The 14,334-nt window shown below is 37.7% G+C and overlaps 1 protein-coding gene across 2 annotated transcripts in view; it reads right to left on the bottom strand.

Moving 5' to 3' along the window:
* The window catches only part of LOC127569131 (glutamine--fructose-6-phosphate aminotransferase [isomerizing] 2-like), a 51,699-nt gene that overhangs the window by 18,807 nt on the left and 18,558 nt on the right, over positions 1–14,334 (bottom strand). For both annotated transcript variants that reach the window (XM_052013503.1, XM_052013504.1), the window contains exons 2-7: positions 13,259–13,366; positions 7,779–7,880; positions 6,335–6,460; positions 2,847–2,905; positions 2,624–2,758; positions 421–482 (exon numbers count right to left, since the gene is read on the bottom strand). In XM_052013503.1, coding sequence (XP_051869463.1) covers positions 421–482; positions 2,624–2,758; positions 2,847–2,905; positions 6,335–6,460; positions 7,779–7,880; positions 13,259–13,366 — 592 coding nt within the window. The remainder of the gene's footprint in view (positions 1–420; positions 483–2,623; positions 2,759–2,846; positions 2,906–6,334; positions 6,461–7,778; positions 7,881–13,258; positions 13,367–14,334) is intronic.

A 14,334-nucleotide genomic window follows, 5' to 3' on the forward strand; every position in this document is an offset into this window, starting at 1 on the left:
CATCTGTGGAGGCAAAGGGATGGCCACTGTTTCAGGTTGAGCACCTTGCATCAGGGACAGAAAGAAAAACTGTGACATATACAAGAAGTTTTTAATGAGGGATTCCATTCATAACCTTACCAGAACATAGAACTTCATGCAGCAATTTTGACTATGGCTGTGCATTTCATTTTCAAAGTTCATAATAAACTTATGCTTGTATTCAAAGACTACTTATTTTACTACTGATTAACTTTATGTTAGTCTTGACACAACAAACAGTAATTGGAATACCCATTTTATGATTTTTAAAAAGTCCTAAATAATCTGCATGAAATAAACATTGGCTGTTATGAAATTAAGAGACGTGCTTGTTAGAAGTAAAATAGGGTTCAATGATCTGGCAAAGAAGCTCAAATTGAAGTTATACTAGACACCAACCTGGTAGCAACAGCTTCACCTGGGAAATGTCTGCTCTTGAAAACAAGTGCAAATGCTCCCTCCTGCAAGGACAAAAAAAAATTAAAAGTTCTCTTTCGTATCATCTTTCTGACACCAAAAAATTGGCAGTGAGGAAATCAAGAAGATCTTTTCAGTACAATTATGCACAATGTTCTGGATTGTTCAGCATCTTTACATTTAGAAGCACAGTAAAGTACCTGTTTTAGAATGGTGATTACATAATCTTGGGAATACTATGTTAATGATAACGTAATCAGCATAAACAGATAACCTCAAAAGTTATACGAGTCATCAATCTCAATTAAACCATTCTATCTGTGCAGCTTAAAAGAATAAATTGTAACTTTCATTATTGTTTTATACTTAGACTTCATAAGAAAGCTCAAACCAGCACCAAAGCATAGGTTAACTAAAATAAATGTTTTATAAATTACATGATGTCTCAAAATTCAATTATTTCAAAACTAATTATAACCATACTAATGATATTTGAGCCACACGTGCCAGATGATGATCACCTCCAACATGAATCTAATCGTCGTCTCTCAACATTCAAGAATGTTACCAATGTCAAGTCCTCTGCCATTTATTAAACAGAAACTTAACTGGTCCATGGCTATAAGAACAAATCAGGAGCTAGGTATTCATAGCAAATGACTTACCACCTGCCTTTCAATGCATTTCCACTATTCAAGTCAGGAATATGATGGAATACGCTGCACTTTCTTGGATCATTGCAAACAAACAAGAATCCCTACACCATCAAGGACAAAACAATTGACCAGCATCCCTAATATTACTTTAGATTTACAGCACACTTGCACCAACTACACAATGCACTGGAGCAGCTCAATGAGGATTCTTCACATTATTTCCCAAACCTGCAACCTTTACCACAGAAGGACAAGGGCACCAGAAGCATGGGAACACCATCATCTCCTACCTTTTGTCAAAGACACAAACTGTGCCTTTTTGGAAATTATGACCATTCCTTCATCAATACTGAATAAAAATCTGAACTGTGAAAGTTCCTTATTATACAGACTAGGCAATTCAAGTGCAATTGGAAATATACATTAATTCCTGGCCTTACCTGTAATGCCACATTCTCTGTAAGCACAGCAAAATTAATATAGCTTTATTTCAGGGCAGGAATGGCTGCTGGATATTCTAGGGTTTAGATGTTTCAAAAGGGACAGGGGCGGAGGTAAAAGAGGTGGGGGAGTGGCTTTGCTGATCAGGGACAGTGCCACAATTGTAGAAAGGGAGGATGTCCTGGAGGGATTGTCTACCGAGAGCTGCCAAGGTAATGTTGCAGCTCTATAGAACTCTGGTTAGACCACACTTGGAGTATTGTGTTGAGTTCTGGTCGCCTCATTACAAGAAGAATGTGGAAGCAGTAGAGAGGGTGCAGAGGAGATTTACCAGGATGCTGCCTGGATTGGAGAGCATGTCTTATGAGGATAGGTTGAGCGAGCTAGGGCTTTTCTCTTTGGAGTGAAGGAGGATGAGAGGTGACACGATAGAGACGATAAGAGGAATAGATCGAGTGGACAGTCAAAGACTTTTTCGCAGGGCGAAAATGGCTAACACAAGGGGGCATTATTTTAAGATGATTGGAGGAAGGTATAGGAGGGATATAAGAGGCAAGTATTTTTTTAAAAACATAAGAAAGTGGTGGGTGTGTGGAACGCACTGCCGGCCGAGGTGGTGGATGCAGATACATTTGGGACATTTAAGAAAGAGACTCTTAGATAGACACGAATGATAGAAAAATGGAGGGCTATGCAAGAGGGAAGGGTTAGATAGATCTTAGAGCAGGATAAAATGTCGCCACAGCATTGTGGGCTGAAGGGCCTGTACTGTGCTGTAATATTCTATGTGTCTATTTGTATGGTTATTTAATTGAAATACCTGATAGTAGACTCTACCATAAAATATTTTACATGGAATATTTTGCATTCATGCAAAGTGTCTCATTTTCCAAAGCCTAGCACATAATTAATGAAATTCTACTGGAAAACACTGAAAAGAGTAAATGAACTATAATACTATGAATATAGAAATATATGAACCAGATTACTATGAATATATAAATAACCTCAATTTGCTATTTACCACATACTATAAATAAATTTGTACTTCTTTCTAAAAAAGAAAAAGACAGACAATTACAGCTCACCAGTTGTTGGACAACTCTTTCTACTAAAGCAGAGAATCCAATATCTTCATTTTCTCTGTTGTCATATAGATACTTTGTTAGTTTGGGAATCACCTCAGTATCCGTCTCAGATTCAAACACATAATTTTTGCTCTCCTATATTGATAGAGCACACAGTGAATTATTGGAACATATTCTTATGATGATGATTAATTTTTGATTAGCTTATCAGTATTCTACTTACCAGAAATTTTCTTAAATCTTTGTAGTTCGTGATAATTCCATTATGAACTACCACAAATTCTAAAAAAAAGTACAGTCCAGTTGAATCTGCAAGTCAAACTTTTAAATCCAGACAAACTTAAAATTCAATATGATACCATAGGTCACTGAATCATCTGAATGGTGTGGCACAAATCATCACTTGTATTCCATGTCCAATGATTGCAGCGCTGCATTTCTTAGAAGCTAGAGATTTCCCTCTTCATCAATTTTAGATTAATTCTTTGTCCAAGATTCTCAAAATGAATCATTGATAGTGTCCTAACAATCTAGTAGGATATCAGATGCAGTTTTAGGTCAGTTAGATGTGTAAGTCAGGTGAGGCCAGTGGGCAGTTAAACTACAATTTGTGCTCCAGTTTCTAGAATAAAAATTACACTGAAAAATCATTGCCCTTCTTAAAAAGTGTACTTTACTCCTTTACTATAATCAACACATATAAAATAGCATTATTGACAGGGAATATTTACCCAGTATCTGCCAAAGCCATTATCAGAAATCCAATTACCAATATATGCATTCCTAATAAGCTACATTTGGCTGGTAGCTAACATACAGGAAAATGCTGTTCCAGAGAGGCCAATGATACTATTCTTATGCTAAACTAATATCCATTAATATATTTTATATTCAATAAAGTGTTCCAATAAATGTTAAGAAGTGTGGGACCAAATGGATTGTAGACAAACATCAGTACAGATATTGGCAAGAAAAACAACAGCATCTGAATGACACAGTAGGACTAATGCACAAATTGGGTAGCAACTTGCAATATCCTCTCCTGCATGGCCAGTTGTCACAAATTATCCAATATGGGCTGCTCTACTACTGGCCTCTTAAAAAATAGCACATCATGCTCATCTTCTCCAGGACTTAAGATTTTTATGTCAGTACATTGTTTGATCATTAACCTTCTAACTGAAACTTAATTTATAAATGGATGACACGGTAGTGTAGCGGTTAGCGTAACACTATTACAGTGCCAGCAACCTGGGTTCAATTCCCGCCGCTGTCTGTAAGGAGTTTGTACGTTCTCCCCGTATCTGCGTGGGTTTCCTGCCACATTCCAAAGATGTACAGGTTAGGAGTTGTGGGCATGCTATGTTGGTGCCGGAAGAGTGGCAACACTTGCGGGCTGCCCCCAGCACATTCTCAATAATGCAAAAAGACAGATTTCACTGTGTTCCGATGTACACGTGACTAATATGATTAAGTGGATGTTTAGATATTAATGATGCTTTAACAGTTTTTTGTTTAATTATTCATGAGATGGACGACATTGCTGGGGAGATGGAAGAGAGAAAATAAAAAAGTGGTGGAGAGAGTCAGCAGCTTTAAATTCCTGGGCGTTAACATATTTGATGACCTGTCCTGGGCTGTGCATATAGATGCAAATCACAAGGAAAGCATGCCAGTGTCTTTACTTCCTTAGGAGATTGAGGTGGTTCGGCTTGTCACCAAACACTCCAACAAACTTCTACAGGTGTACTGTTGAAAGTGTCCCGACTGGTTGCATCATGGTCTGGTACTGCAATTTGAATGCACAGGAATGCAAGAAGCTGCAGAGTAGTGGACTCTGCCCAATACATCACAAGCACATCCCCCCCACCATTGGTAGTATCTACAGGAGGCACTGCCTCAAGAAGGCAACATCCATCATCAAAAGATCCCCACCATCCAGGCCATGCCAACTTCTTGCAGCTACCATCAGGCAGGAGGTACAGAAGCCTGAAGTCCCACGCACCAGGTTTGAGAATAGCTACTTCCCTTCAACCATTCAGTTCTTAAACCTTCCAGCACAACCCTAATCACTACAACACCATAACCACTTTGATCACTTTGCACTAAAATGGACCATGTTTTGTTTTGTTATAATTGGTGTTCTTCCTTGTAAAAAGTGTGGATAATTTATGTTTTTCTTGTGAATGCTGCTTATATGATGCTATGTGCCCATGATACTGTGGCATTAAAGTTTTTCATTGCACTTATGCATCCATGTACTTGTGCATATGACAATAAACTCGACTTTTATTTTGATTTAATACCTTTCCCAATTTCCTTTAATGTGGTGTTGGTGAGTCAATTCCTTCAAATTCCTTCCTACTTACTCCTTTAGCATAAGTACTTCCTTAGTTCTACAGTGAATAGGGAATTGCAAGAATTAGACCAAGGGATGATGAAGGACTGGTGATACATTTCTCAGTCAGCTGGTGCATGGCTTGGAGGGGAATTTTGGGGTTGTCGGATTACACTGTGCTGATAGATGTTGCAAGTTTGGGAAATATAGTTGAGAAAAGACTTGGTGAATTGCTACAACAGTGCATTGTGCAGGTGGTACAAACTACAGTGTAGGGAGTAAATGTCTGACATGATGAATGGAACAGCAATCAAACTGGTCGAATTATTCTGGATGTTATCAAGTTGCACTTATCTAGGCAAGTGGGAGCATTCAGTCTTTTTATGCACACAACTTTGTTACATTGTGCAAAACTCTGCTCTGATCATCTTGCAATGACCTTATTTATCAGCAAGTTCACTTCAGGAAAACAATTTCCATATGCTGGTGGCAAGTGCAGAAGCTTGTCCCTGACAGCAAATTCTGGCCAATGATATTTGGAGAGATTGACATGACAGATGTTGAGAAACTGACAGAACTCGAGGGCCTACTCTCTGGATAACAAATTGGACTGAGAAGAGTTGCAATTTTTCAGAAGCTTGCAAATCTTTGTAATTAACTATCACAGAGGCTCCTTGAATACATTCAAAGATTTTTTGGACTTTAGGGGATTCAGGGATTAAGGGAAAAGTGGACTTGAAGCAGAGGATAAATCATGGTTTTATTGACTGGTGAAACGGGTTTGTGGAGACACACAAACCCATGTTGAAGAATACAACAAACCCTAGAAATTCACAATCACCACCACGTAAAAGGACTAGGACAGCAGGCAAGTAGAGCAGCAACATCACCTCCAACCTTCCCTCTAAGTTACATTCCATCGCAACCAAAGTATATTGCCATTCTTTTATTGTTACTGGGTCACATACCCCTAACTCTCCCAATACCATCCCATTCCTCACTACCAAATAACATCCTGACAGTACCTTTACTCCACAGATTCAAATAGTTCACAAAAACTTACCATCACTTTCAGACTGGCAATTAGGGATAGTTATTAAACATTGACTTTACTCATATCCAAGAAACAAGCTAGGTTTCATTTTGTCACAGCAGCTGTCTCCATTTTATTTCCTGTATCTACAAATATATTCAGCATGCATACTACTCAACTGCAAGAAGTACTTTGTAGGTTCTATTTTAAATGGTTAACAGAGTGTTTTGGCTTTACCTCAATAATGTGGTGCCCCACTAAGATTTAAAAAGTTACTTAAACAATGTTTCCAATTTAGATTATCTGTATTCATCATTTTCGATGTATTAAAAACACGTACCATTGCTTTTATCAGAGCGATGAGGATGACTGTTCACTTCATTTGGAACTCCATGTGTTGCCCAGCGAGTGTGAGCAATCCCAAAATGTATTTCAAATTCCTTATCCAAGTCCAAACATTTTTGCTCTGAAAACGATAATTATTGGACACAAAAATGATGTTTAAGTATTAATATTCATCAATGCAGATTAACAAGGAAATGTTTCAAAATTGAATTTATAACATTCCATATAGCAAATTGGAATGCAGAAAAACCAAATCTCACATTTAACTTCAAAAAGGCCTTTATTTTTGAATCAAGGTATACCACCTATCTCCATTCCAAAAGATGGATCATGGAGTTGTCCTTCTACCTGCCACAAGATTCAGGATGGCCATTTCAAAACCTACCTGCACTCAAGAGAATATTTCCAGACAGAAATTGTAATGAACAGTCTTTATAGGTTATTGGGGGTTTAAAAAAAAATCAAATTTCACACAGTGACTTCTCAGTGGAATGAATTCTTCCGAAATATTTTAGCCACTACATGTGGAAAGGCTCTTCCTCTCCCGCATAATGTAACTAAGACAAATTTTCTAAAATTATACTAGCAAAATAAAGTGGGCTTGATTTTGTGATAAAAAAATTAAAAGCAACCATGGCCAGTTTTAAAAAAAAAACAAGAAAAACCTTATGATCTTTTAGACTGATTTCCTCCTATCTAATGGCACATTACACACAGATGACTTGTGACATCCAGAAATAATCATGCAAACTTAACATAGAATAGAATTTTTGTGCATGGCAAAACAGGGTGTGAAAAATTATGATATACTAAATTTTTAGCACTATAAATAAAGAAAAAATAAAGAAAAGATTAGGGGGGGAAATCCTGTCTAATCAATTTGATTAAATTTTTCAAAGAGTTAACAAAATGCATTGATGAGGCCAGTACAGTTAATAAAGTACACATAGACTACATCAAGATCTTTGACAAGGAAAACTCATCCAAAAAGGTTCAAGCCCATGGGATCCAAGGCCAGTTGGGAAATTAGATGTATAATTGGCTTGGTAGTAAGAGGAAGAAGGTAATAGGGGAGGGTTGTTTTTGTGAATGAAAGCCTGTAACCAGTGGTGTACTAGAGGCACAGGTTTAAGGTGAGAGAGGAAAGATTTAAAAAAGGGATCCAAGGGGCAACTTTTTCCACATAGAGGGTGGTGCATTTATGGAATGAGCTGCCAGAGGAAGTGGTAGAGGTGGGTACAACTGCAGCATTTAAAAGTCATTTGGACAGGTACATGGATAGGGAAGGTTTAGAAGGTATGGGCCAAATGCAGGCAAATGGGACTAGTTCAGCAAGGCAACTTAGTTGGCAAGAAAGAGCTCTATGTACAGCTCTATAACAATTAAATTATGTATCATCAAAATAATGAAGTGAGAATTAATAGCCATTTATCACTTACCATAAAGCTTTTCAGCCAGGGCCTTCACTTTGCCTCTATTTCTGAAGAGACAGATATATCTAGTTTTTTGATCTGTGTCATTACCATCATCAACTGCCATACCTGGTATTTAAAACAATTGTTATTCAGAAATTAAAGTAGATTCTATCAATTTCTACAGAAGAAACTTTATGAAGTGTTAGCATAAGACACAGCAAAGAATTTTCAGCTTAATAAATTCATAATGTAGCACATTTTTATAGGCTACTCCAGTGGTTATCAAAAAAAATTGTATTGTTGACTCCTTATTAATTAAAAACATTTAATATACTACAAGCTTTTTTAACATTAACATCTTTATATTTTTCTGCATTCAAAGAAAATGTATTGCATCCTATTAATGTCATAAGCAAAACATTTCATGATATATTTTGGCTTTTCAATACCAGAGGTAATCATACTGGATAGCACATGTTAAATCACTTTTTGGCAGTATTTAACAGAGCAGCCATTATCAGTGCCCTAATTGGTCTGTGATTTAGTACAACTCTTCAGCTGCCAATCTATTCATCTCACATCTGAACTGTCATTGTCTTGTCTTTTTGCTGCAAGCCAAATGTTGATGCTTCACTAGTGATTCCCATATGTAAGGTTGAGAACCATGTGCAGCACAATCGAATTTTATCTGAAACAGAGTCATGTCTTCCATCTTTCTCCTCTGTGCACAAAACATACACAAACACAGGGGCTGCTGAGCACAAATTGCTATCACTATCACAGCTTTTTCTTCAGTTGTGCATGGTTTTTGATAAACAACACAATCCCTGACTTGTGCAATATATTCACCTTCAAATGCATTATTTTCTATCAGCTGTCAAAAGACACAAGGTGATCTACTCCACAAACATCTTCCTTCCCCCCCCCCCCCTTACCCAAACATACAGTATATTTTGAGAACAAATCTGACCCAGAACAGCATGGCTTAGTTGGAATTGTAGTTCTGCTCCCAACATGGTGGGAGCCCAGACAGCAAGGTAAACCTCTAAGTTAGGTTAGTGGGATCTGCAGAAAATGATTTTATCCAACAGGAATAATTTACGTGCAACATACAAGGATATGGATAAAGTCAGTCAGAGGGATAACCAAAATGCTGACCAAAGATTCATCATGGGTAGATGGGAATGAAGTTACAAATCAGATCAGTGGGTGATGATCTTATTAAATGTTGGAGCAGGTTTGAGTCCTTAAAACAAACAGTAGCTTTTAACTTTGGTAGCCACCATCTTCAGGGGAGACAATGACAGATTTTTTTTAAGAAAAGGGGTGTCCAATACTTATGACTTCCACAATGGCTAAATGAATCAATAGGGGTGCAACTAAAAGTTATTCTTAAAAAAAAAGTGCTGCAGTAATGACTCATTGGTACAGTACTGAAGTGTCAGCCTAGATTATGTCCTCACAGTCTTTGAGCAGACCCAGAACCTATGACCTCTGACTGTAAGATGAGAGTACTACTACTTAGGCAAGGTTGTCAAATAAATCAAGTGAATTCAGTTCTGCTGCCTGCAACCCTGAAATGCAAAAGTTCTATTCAATGATTACTCATGCTCTTGCTAATTTACGTTGGCTCCCCATTCCACTTATCAAATAAAACAAAATCCTCATCCTGTTCTTCAAATTCCCTGTACAGTGTCATAATAGACATCTCTATCAACCGCTCAAGCTTTGTAACCCTTACTGAATGCTTTGATCCTGAATTTTTGGGCAATTGCCTTCTTTTATTCACTATTTGTGTTGGAGCCTTTACCGATCTCAGTCATAAATCTCTGCAACTTTCATCTCAGCACTTTTATACCTATTGAAGACCTATCTCTATAGCTTAACTTTCAGATACCAGTCCCTGTCCCACGGCTGCACAGTGTTATTTTATTTCAATTTGGGTATTTTTACATTAGCAGCATTATATACATTTAAATTACAGGTATCAAATTGAATTAGGTATTTCCAGCTTACACTTATGTTTTTGACACAATTTTTTCACTTAATGAATTGTTTTTCTTTCAGGTCCCTAAAGTACTATGCATGTAGAGTCTCTCCATATTCTTCAATCAAGCCTGCAATTCTTGTTCCAACAGTACTCAAATTGGCTTTATTCATCTGTACACTAGTCAACCTGGCTGAATTTGAATAGTTCTTTTAAAAAACACGTTGTACTCCTCCACAACTTCTATTTTCATCTTCCTAAGAGGGCTAGGAGGTCTCAATCAATTACCATTTTCAAGACAGAAGTTGATAGAGTTTTGGATATTAATTGAGGAATATGGCACCAAGAAGAAAAACATCAGCCACAGTCTCACTGGAGTAGGCACAAGAGGCCAAATGGTCTAAGCCGACTTCCATTTCTTCTGTTCTTTTTTCCAGTGGGGCAAGGAGTCAATACAAAAGAAAATTAGTTCCACGGAACAAGTTATCTGAAACTAGCCTGTTTCTAATCATATTTGGGCAGGAGGTGGAATCCAGCTGGTCAGTGTTGGAAACAAAGATATCATTGGTAATGGATGAGAGAAGGTAGGGAGAGATAGTTCAGAGATATGGTTAATGCCACTCGGGGAAATGATGGTCTTGCTCACAGGGAAATAGGAGCTATCAGACAGCCATCATTTAGCTGTAGCCCACTTGATTAACAATTTTAGTAATGGTTTTGACATTACAGCAGAGAGAACACATCCAAAGGGAGATATTAGAATGAGCTAGAGAGTGGGGATTCTGACAGTTGGTATTAGATAAGAAGCTGTGGGGATAGTGGAAAAAAAACGGTAAGTGAACAAAAGAAGTGATAAGGTTGAAAGTAAGTAAGTGGCACTGGAAGGTAGGCTGGCATCCAGTACAAGTGTCTCATGTCTCCAACACCATGATCGAGGTCCAATTTTTTTTTAATGCTCTTATTTCTAATGCCTCACTTCAGAGGTATTCAAACTTCCTTAAATGTCTCAATTGTCTAGGTTCTTTTATTTCTCATTGGGTTGAATATGCTGTGGAATTGCAGCAGTTTTATGCTACCAACACAAGGTAGCAACATGAATGCAGGAAGTCCCAAAGTTTCTTGCTGCTCCTTGTTGATAGCCCTGATGCTGGATGTGGCACGAGTACAGAAGTCCATTCAAATTAATGGAGAGATGGACCTTCGTATGATTTAGTGCCCAAAAATTGGATCCAGTTGTGCCCTATTTTTTTTGTTTTAAAAAGGTATACAAATGAATTGTAGCAATCTTTTCCAGGTTGATTAATGACCATTGGAAAGTTGGTCTGGGCATTTCAGTGCACTATTCACTGCTGGGGCTTTCCCCAATGTCAGTCAAGTATTTAATGACACAGCACAGATTTCCTTCAGTCCAGTAGTAAATGCAGCTTCTGGGTGGGAAAACCTACAGTCTTCACTAGTAATTTACAGAAAGCAATTAATTGGCAACTAAAGAGTCTATACCCTCAGACTGGTATCCTGCATGCAGCTTCTCCTAGCCTCACTTCTTAAAGGCCGACATTTTGTTACATTGAACACTGGAACTCTCCTTGAGAACGGCATGCAGCTATCACTGGCCTCCTAATTAGTTCAAAGCTCATAATGGCTTAGGGCCTGCTGGGCCAGTTTATCACATGGGGGGGGGGGGGGCAGGGAGGAGGGGGAGGGGGGGTGGTGAAGGAGGAGGAGGAGGGGCAAACACACTGGACAGAATAGAGTTTCCATTCCCTTATAAATTTTACTTCACCTTCATGGCAGTTTTTTCTGCCACTCTGTTGTGCCTGCCAAAGGTGGGAGTGTTTTTTTTAAAAAATAAAGCATTGTCTGACTTCACAGTGGTCAGTGCAGCAACGGCTCTTAAGAGCTGCAGAAAATGCATTTTAGCATATGAATTTGTATACTAACTACCATTGCACTACTTTTCACATAGTTTTGCCCCATTTTGTGAATTCTTTTAGGAAGTCTGAGTGGGTGTTAGCATTACAGGCAGCAAGCTTAGCATGCCAAAAGAGGGCGAATTCCAATTTTTAGGCAAATGTTTTTGAAATTCGATTAATTTAACATCAAAATATTTGATAATTAAGATTTTTAATTATTTCACTGCCTTTTAATAGTTTTTTTCATGTTTGTGGATATCAGGAATATTCAGAAGAATTATGATCAGTTTGACAGTCAGCCAAGGCAGATTCATGTTGTTTCATGGGCTGGGCTTGTTTTGTCTGCCCATGTGGTGCTATTACATTACACAAGGTTATGTTGCTGTGGAAGGCCTTGCGATTTTGGAATGGGATGGCTTCACTCAGCAACTCAACAACGGTGTATCTGGTAAACGCAAGCCTGTACTCACCATTTAGCATCAGGTCAGCACAGACAATGTGGATTGAATGGCCTGTTCCTGCCTGTGCTATTTTCTATATAGACAAGCTGCTATAAGCAAGCTCTGGTCTATTAATTTTCCCATTTTCTTGCAATATTATTTAAGTCATTTAATTTTCTGTTTTCCACTCAAACTCTTTTCAAGACAATCTATTTCCTTTTGTAAATATGGGTATATCAGTGATGGCGTACCCAGTCTATCTTCATTTCCCTTTTATTGTTTATTTTTAAATATCACTTCTCTGGAAAATCCTCCAATTGTAAAGAAGGACCCACATTTGAAATATTTTTGGAAGAAAAATATTGCAGCCTGCTGTCCGCCCAAGCTAACACTTATCAGGGCCAGCTACAGAGGAGTCCAGCACCTCTGCCCCATGTACCCTGACTCCAAAAATGACCCAGTAGTTTTAGACCACTAGCAAAGCTGAGATCTGGCCCTTGCTAACTGCAAAACCTGTCATTGATTTTAATAGTTCTTAAATGTTTCTGAACTGAATAAAACATTTATTTTTGAATAAGTTTTATAAGTAATTAAAATATCAAACTCAAGCAAAATAATTTCATAAAGTAACTTAACTTCCCCTTTGTCTCCTAAATCTTTGTACTACAATACTCATTGAAATCAATGAGGTCTTAGATCCTGTTAGGTGCAACCTCAGAAGAATTTGTTCTGGGATGCTGGGAAGCTTCAGCAAGACCGGCCTCTGCTTCTGGACTCCAAACTTAGTTCTTTATAAGTGGTTAGCAGGTCTGGATTTCCACATTTCACATAGCATGTATGCAAGTTCAAGATTTGTTTCAGTTACAAAAGCTGAATGCTGTTAAAGATCAGAATGATCCAATCTGTTATCATGTTTATTCATTCCATGGATGCTGTTTGATGTTAGACAAGGGATATGGTTCACTAGATAACCAATGACTATATTATCTATACTGAAAAATCTGCAGTCTATTAAATGTACTTTAGTATTTGCTAATAGTGATCTTTTCTAATGCTGATGAATTGGGCACATAGTACTGCACAAAATTTAAGAACTGAAACTTGTGCTCTGCAGCGTACCTCAATAGAATAGAATATATTCAAAATTGTATTTTACTGATTTACCTGCTGAGTCATAGCCTCTGTATTCAAGTCTCTGCAAACCTTTGACTAAGATCTCCAAGATCACCTTCTGCGTTTGAGGGACTCGGTAGTTCAAATATGCAAAAATCCCTGCAAAATTAGATTTTGATACACAAATTGAAGATTTCACCAAGCGCACAAAAGGCATCCAATAAAATTAAATCAATATTTTTTGTCTTTCCATATTTACTCCCTTTTGCTTTGATATTGTTTACTCTGATATTCTGAGTAAACAATATCAGAAAGCAAATGGGATTAAATTTTGAAAGACAAAAAAAAATTGATTTCCAATTAATGAGGAAAAAAAATCAGACTTCAAGAGGAATCATACCATTTTACAGAATATAAAGTGGCTAGTTTTTTTGTTCTTGTTGGGTGCTCATGGAACCCAAGATTGAGTCCTTCATCCTTCCAGGCCATTCCAACAGAGATTTTGCCTGGATTACAAAAATTGGGATAAGCACACTTTCCCGACATTGTTTTCAACTGCACCTGGGTAGATCAGTGCTCAACATCCTTCTGCGCTTGATGAGGTTTTTAAAACCATGAAACTTACACACTACATGGACTTATAAATCTGTGTAACCAATCCAATACAAAACATTCAGATAACTAGTTACTATGCATTGTCATATATGATACTGAAAAAAATTATAGAAAATAACTAAAAAAGTGGTAAAAATAAATTGGGGCATCGAGGATTAGGCAAAAGGTACCAGAGTAGGAGAGCAGTTACAGGGTTGAGCTATAAAGAAGGTCTCCCCGATATTGATTCCATACGTTGAATTTCCTGGGTAGTGATTTGTTCATATAGGTTCATCTTAAGGAAGGCCAAAGCTGGCCCTCCTCTCTTGTAAGGGCTTGTTTTTGTAGTAGTCTGTCCTGTCCACTGGCCTTGCAGGCATAAATGAAAATGGCATTACATGCTGTTGGACACCATTTCATATGTTCAAGTGCATTCATGTATCAAACACATGGAGAACCCAAAAAAAATTGCAGCAGTGTGCAAAAAAAACCTAATTAACTTTTTTTCATATAAAACATTGCACTGCTGAATA

The sequence above is a fragment of the Pristis pectinata genome, chromosome 4 (assembly GCF_009764475.1).
Source record: "Pristis pectinata isolate sPriPec2 chromosome 4, sPriPec2.1.pri, whole genome shotgun sequence".
In the NCBI taxonomy this organism is placed as follows: Eukaryota; Metazoa; Chordata; class Chondrichthyes; order Rhinopristiformes; family Pristidae; genus Pristis; species Pristis pectinata.